General features: G+C 37.1%; 1 protein-coding gene and 1 long non-coding RNA gene across 2 annotated transcripts; both read left to right on the forward strand.

Annotated features, from left to right (window-relative positions):
* The first annotated feature begins 1051 nt into the window (after nucleotides 1-1051).
* Nucleotides 1052-2951, forward strand: LOC119416150. The gene is made up of 2 exons (XR_005187077.1): nucleotides 1052-1153; nucleotides 2920-2951. It is a non-coding gene; the product is annotated as an uncharacterized LOC119416150 (long non-coding RNA).
* A 320-nt stretch (nucleotides 2952-3271) lies between these two features.
* On the forward strand, nucleotides 3272-4375 carry LOC119415968 (gastrula zinc finger protein XlCGF8.2DB). The gene has a single exon (XM_037683138.1). It carries the CDS (start codon nucleotides 3278-3280, stop codon nucleotides 4373-4375), a length of 1098 nt encoding a protein of 365 aa, XP_037539066.1. The 5' UTR covers nucleotides 3272-3277.
* Nucleotides 4376-6917: the final 2542 nt, after the last annotated feature.

Consider the following 6917-nt stretch of genomic DNA (forward strand, 5'->3'; position numbering starts at 1 on the left):
GGGGGGGGGACTGTTCAGTGATTTGTAGACATACAGGAGTATTTTGAACTGGATTCGAAAGTGAACTGGTAACCAGTGCCGTGAGGCCAAAACTGGTGTAATGTGCTCTCTTTTGCCTGTACTGGTTAAAACTCAGGCTGCTGCATTCTGGACCAGTTGTAGTCGTGCTATGGAGGTCTGACTGATACCAAACAGTTGCGAAATGCAGTAATCAAGCCTAGATGTAATGAATGCATGTATTACTGTCTCCAGGTTATTTTTGGACAATATGGGCTTCAGTTTAGACAGCCGCCTCAGTTGGAAGAAACATGATTTAACAATTATGTTTACGTGACTGTTAAGTTTCAGGGAAGGGTCCATTATCACTCCCAGATTAGTGACTCTTTGTTTTTCTGACGGGGTTAGAGCAGAGAGTTCAGTATGTCCTGATGCATGATCAATAATCATCCAGGTAGAAAAAATGAACAGACCTGAGTTGTTAGGTTAGTTCAGTAAAATTTAAGAAATAGGCGTCATATTGCTGATTTTGAAGAAGTTTGCTTTTTCTACAGTAGTCCAACCGGTTTAGCGACAACAATTAAAGACTGATTGATTTTTTTTTGTTACTCTACTGCGACACCTGGTGGTGTTTAATAGTTCAACCTTTAACAAGTGAAAAGAGCTGTAAAGTTTTTAGCAATGTCTCTGTTAGTAAAACTTCTCATAAACAAGCGGATGAATCTTATTAAAACTCTCAGAAAGTATTCTAATATATAATTTAATGATGGTGGTCAGCTCCTCCCGTGAATCTGAAACAACATAAATATCGCTGACTATAAACATAAACAATACGGCATTGACGAGGGCAGCTAAGTGATCTCTTCTTGTTTTTCCACCCGTTACCAGGACCCCTCGCACAGATGGCTGCAGTAGCTAATCAGAATCATTGTCGACGCACCCTTCTTCTTCTTTTATTTGCAATGCTCATTTGGAATTGCGCCTTTTTGTTTGCAAATTGAACCTTTCTCTTGTATTTGGCCTTTGTTCGATAACGGCCGACGGTACCGGAAAAGGTCTCCAGTTAACGCAGTCGCAAGTTAAACCAGAACACCACCGGAAGCTGGAGGCAACCCGGAAAAAAAAAAAAAAAACCACCCGCCTCGTCAAGAAATCTGTAAATAAATTCAAATGTACCTTTTTCACTTAACCAGCTGAAGCGTTCGCCTAATGTTTAAGATTATTCTCTGTTTTTTAAAGTGAAAAATCGTTAATTTGCCAGAATATTTCTCCACCAGGACGCATATCTGTAACATGGCGCCATTTACTGTTTTTTTTAGGGATTTTGTTTACATAACTGTTAATTATTTGTGCGTATGAATAAGAATAAGTGCAGTAATTTCTGTTAAATATGCGAACATTTTCACATTTAACTTTGTCTGTCTGTCTTGGCTATTGCCTGTTTGAAAATAAGGTCCAAGACGATCTATTCTAGTCTATCCGTGACAGTTACTGTGCCTTTGCAGAAGCATGTTGTGAGGTTAAATTGTGTTTCAGTTTATTTATAAAGAGCCAAGTCACAACAGAAGTCATCTCAGGGCACTGAACAGAAACATTCATGCATAAAAAGTAAGTGTAAACAGAACAGTAAAACATAATGTTATTGAATATAGCATTAAATGTGTTGATCTCAGGAACAAGGACTGATGTGTTTTAGTGGATCTATGAAATAATAATGTGAGTGATCTGAGGGATTTTGTAGAAACAATGCCATTTTAAATTTAATGAACTGAAAGGAAGGAAATGGAAATGCTCTGTGTTGGAAATATTTTTGAGGCTGAGAGTTAAGGAAAAAGCGTTAGGAGGGAATCTGAAAGGAAAACGTATACGTTTTACATAGAAATTTACATTTTATTTTAATTATTCATATTTAGACTTAAATATTCAATCAACCTTTATTTATACAGGTAAATCCCATTGAGCCTCGAGGACTCATTTACAAGAGAGACCTGATTTCAACAAAGAAAGATGACAACAATGGACAACAGCAACAACAATAAGCAGTTATAAAAACTCATACTACAGTTTTTTTTTTTTTATTGTATATAATTGTATATAATGTATCAGTAGACATTTTCTGATCATAGCTCAGACAGAGAGGGAGACAAGCCATGTTATATCAGAGACATATAGAAAAGAAAATCACAGTAATGAACTGAAAACTGCAGCAAAGTAGTGAGAAATCCTTCTTTTCTGGATTTGAGGTGCATGGCTTTGCCTTTGGAAAGATGAGAGAAACAAATGAAGTGCTATGTGTTGTTGTCATCATTGTATGTTCCTATACAATGGCGAAATTGGTTCTCTGCATTTAACCCATCGCACCTGGGATGCACCCAGGTGGAGCAGTGGGCAGCTATGTAGGCGCCCGGGGAGCAACGTGTGGAAATGACTGGGGATTGAACCCAGGCCTTTTGGGTCCCGAGTCGGCTGCGTCTGCAGAATGCAGTGTTTCGCCCATCCATGTTCAATGGGGGTTGGCTCATGCCCCGATAAAATCATGGCATGTAATAAATTAATAAATGTCTATATTAATTGTATGTAACCAATTCACTGCAGCCGATGGAAGCACCAAAGCTGAAACATCATCATCACCCAATCCTGTCCCCCTGCACCATGCCCGGGATCTCCCCACGACTTCTATATCTAATATTCATATGCACCTTATAAAGTGATGTGTATGCTCTGTAATGTGCATGAATGCATTAACAAGTCCAGAGCATAATCATTAGCTTACGGGCATGTTCTTTTTTCTTGCTGACTGAACTCCCACTAGGCAGAAAAATGTAGCCAAACATCTCAACAAATAAATAAGTAGAAAGACGATGAAAACAGCACATAGAGAATTGGCAGGATTATTTCAGTTTTCTTTCTTTTTTGTTTTAGGAATGTTCTGTTGGATATGTAGACTGCACTAACAAGAAGAGATGAAAGTAAACCACAACCAGCCGTTTAAAGAATCTCCCTGCCAGTCCTACAAAAAGGGCAATCTTGACCACCACATGGCATCGGAGCATCATAAAAAAGCCTGTCAGCACCAGTCAAGTTTGATAGCAGGTAAGATAATTCATTTTATTTTGATAAGGCAAATCAAAATATCTGATTCATGCCCTGAATAATTAACTGCAGGGCAGCTGTGAACCCATTTTATTTAGTGCAACAAAACAAGTGATGTATGTGTGAGTGTAAAGGTAATATTTCCTAATGTACATGTGTTTTAGTGGTCCCTGCACATGTTCAACAGATGGTGCTGATTAAAGGAGAAGCTCCTGAAGAACGGAGGCCTGGTGTGGACCAGCTGGACCCCGAGCCTCTCAACATAAAGGAGGAAGAAGAGGAACCTTGGACCAGTCTGGAGAGAGACCAACTGAATGTGAAGGAGGAGACTGAAGTCACCAGGTTTTCAGTCACTGCAGTTCATTTGAGAAGTGAAGATGATGAAGCAAAGCCTCTGTTCTCACAGCTTCATCAGCACCAAGTGGAGGACAGAGATCTTCCAACCAGCAGCTCAGCTGATCAGATGGAAGCAGCAGCTGATGAAGAGGACTGTAGAGGAGCAGAAACTACCAGAAACCCAGATTTAAATACACACATAGATGAATCCAGCACTTCAGAGACTGACCTCAGTGAGGATTATGAAGATGATGAGGATGTGAACTATCAATACAGTAACAATAGAGGGAAGAAAAATGTAGAGTCACGTAGGAAATTGCAAACAGAACCAAAAATATTCAAGTGTAATGATTGCGATAAAATATTTACCGGCAAAAAAGATCTAAAGGCACACTTGGGAGTTCACGCTGGAGACAAATTTTTTACTTGTGATCTATGCAGACAAAGATTTAGCCGAAATTCACATTTAAACTACCACATGAGAATCCACACGGGAGACAAGCCATTTCCTTGTGATTTTTGTGGACAAAGATTTAGCTTTAAGACCAACTTAAACAGACACATCAGAATCCACATCGGTGACAAACCTGTTGAATGTGATGTCTGTGGACAAAAATTTAGCCGAAAGTCTCATTTAAATTCCCACATGAGAACCCACACAGGAGACAAACCTTTTCCTTGTGACATTTGTGGACAGAGATTCAGCCAAAAAGCACATTTAAATTCCCACATGAGAACCCACACTGGAGACAAACCGTTTCCTTGCGATGTTTGCGGACAACGATTTAGCCAAAAGTCATCTTTAAACACCCACACAAGAATCCACACAGGAGACAAACCGTTTTCTTGTGATGTCTGCGAACGGAAATTTAGCCACAAGGCAAGTTTAAGCTCACACAAGAGAACCCACACTGTAGATAATAAAACAGCTCCCAGTGACTTACATTAGGTCACACAAAACAGAATAACAGTTCCAAGGTTCTTTATGTAGGGTGGAAATCTATGCTTACACAGATAAATATTTTTGTATACTGGCTCTTTTTATACTTAATATTTTTTCTATTTTGTGGTGAAACTGGGACCTTGAGTACACAGTTTCGTTCCACCCCATGTACCACATGTGACGCAAATGACAAAGTCACCTTGAACCTTGATATTGTCCATATTGTATGAGTTTGTTTTTATTTGTACTTATTCTCTGCCACATTGACCTTTGGGGCTAAAAGTTTACATTGATCTATAGTTTTAACATACTGTACAATTTGTGTGTAAATAATTTTGATTTCTGTTCTGCCATGTTTTACATTAGAATTCATGCTTTCTTGGTAAAAATGTTGACTTAAAATACATCTTGGAACTTTTAGTTTCAGCTTTTATCTAAAAAGTATCCAAGCTGAAAGGCTCACTGTTCAGTTGCAATCAGATAGTAAACGTTGAGATGAAAATATTGGTTATTTAATACATTTTCAACCAAATATTTACATTTTATTTAACACATTTTTAGTAATTGTCTTATTAATACTCCTAAAAATTGTTCATTTTGGTATTAGGAACGTTATGGATTTTTACACAAACAAGAAGAACAACCTTGTTTTATATTAACATTTTCACCAACATAAAGATTTTTATTTTTGATTTAAATATTTGTTGAATAGACAGTAAAATAAAAACTTCATGTGGGTCCTATATTGGTGTTCATGTCACTGAGACATATTCTGTCATGAACATAATAAAAATGATTTGGTGTTGAGTAGGGTTTAAAATTAATCAAATCTAACCAAAAGTGTAATAACATGAATTCCTCCATGAATTTTCTTGTCAACTAAGTTTTTATTTTATTTTATGTTTTTTATGGCGTGACAGAAGTTGGCAGGATGGACAGAAGGTGTCTTAGATGGATAAAAAGATGGTAAAGCAAATGAGACAATAAACTTTTGTGCTGTTTTGGTAAAATGTACTGCTCGTCTTTTTAACATGTACCAGAAGGCATGATCTCATCACCGATTTACCTGGCTGCCCGTGCATATTTACATTGTTTTAAAGATTATTTTACTCACTTTGAAGATTTTAATATGGCACCTATATAGTTAAACATCTTGACTAATAACCCTAACAGAGCACTGAGATTTTCAAGCCAGATGCTCTAAGTGCAGCTGAGGTTTAGATTAAAGCACAAAACAAGCTTTTTCAGTAGTAGTCTCTAAACTTTGAAACAACCTGCCCCTTAATATTCATACTCCAGAATCTACAATCTTTTAATTCCTGCCAGAAAACTCACTTATTTACTCTGGATCTTAATACAAGTTCAGTAGATTAGTAGTTATTATTAGTAGTAGTTCAGTTAATCCTTAACAAAAAAAACTTGTGTTAAAAAGTTTTGTAGTTTGTTTTCAGCTTATTTTATTGTTCGTGTTGGTTTTGTGTACGATTTTGCACAGTTTTGTTTGCTGATGATTTTTCCTGTTTTAATTGGCTTGTAAAGCACTTTTGTCAATAGCTTTAAACATGCTACGTGAATAAAAAAATGACTTTGAAAAATGTTAATATTTGTTCTTTTATTGTTGTTGATTTTTATAAATTCAAATTATTATTTTTTGCACTTTAATGTTGAGTTTTATTATTAAATAAACAAATTGGAATTGTCACTGATGCATCTTATGTTTTATTTTATGATTCAATGTTTTTGTATTCAATCACATTTTTAAAATTGTGCTGCGTGCTTTTATTTGAACACTTCCGCTCCTTGAATGAAGCCACTTCCGTTGTTTGACCCGGAAACGTTCTGAGATTAGCGTGCCTGCAGCTGTACGAAAACACTGGACCATCTGCGATAGCTGGACGCGGTTAGTATGCTAACTCATGAAAGCGAGTGGCTTTTAAACGTGTAATTTCTAAAAGTAGACAACAGAAAGACGATGGATGTGTTTGAAATGTTCAGGGAATGCGCGATGTACTTATACATAATATTTAAGCGCGGTGTATTCACTCTGATCTCACGCACATGCCAACAATATTCAATGAAATACACACTTGAATGTGAAGTGATGGACACCATAATCGGTCTTTTGCACGTGACGTCACGCCTATGCTGGGCGCCATATTGGGGGGATTACCGTCGTGAGCAGTACTGATAGCAGCGTAGCTGTGAAAATGTATGTGTATTTGCTTGGATTTATAGTTAAAGTATGGATTACAGGTAATATACGTATATGTTTATGCAGACACACAAAACTCACATAAATTAATATGTGTGTATATACACACATACCCAACTTGTGTCTTTAAACTAGCAGTGAAGTGACAACATGTGTATAACTTTGACTAAGATGACTAAGATGTTATGTTTAGGGTGTTTTACCTTTGCTGTGACCACAGTGTTGGTGCATCCTTCAGGTTTAAATGAATATAAATCTTGCACCCAACCATTGGTGAACAGCCCATGAGCCTCCAAGGACTTATAGTTCCGAAATTCGTCAAATGTGTAGGCACTG

The sequence above is a fragment of the Nematolebias whitei genome, chromosome 10 (genome assembly GCF_014905685.2).
Source record: "Nematolebias whitei isolate Nwh7 chromosome 10, NemWhi1, whole genome shotgun sequence".
In the NCBI taxonomy this organism is placed as follows: domain Eukaryota; kingdom Metazoa; phylum Chordata; class Actinopteri; order Cyprinodontiformes; family Rivulidae; genus Nematolebias; species Nematolebias whitei.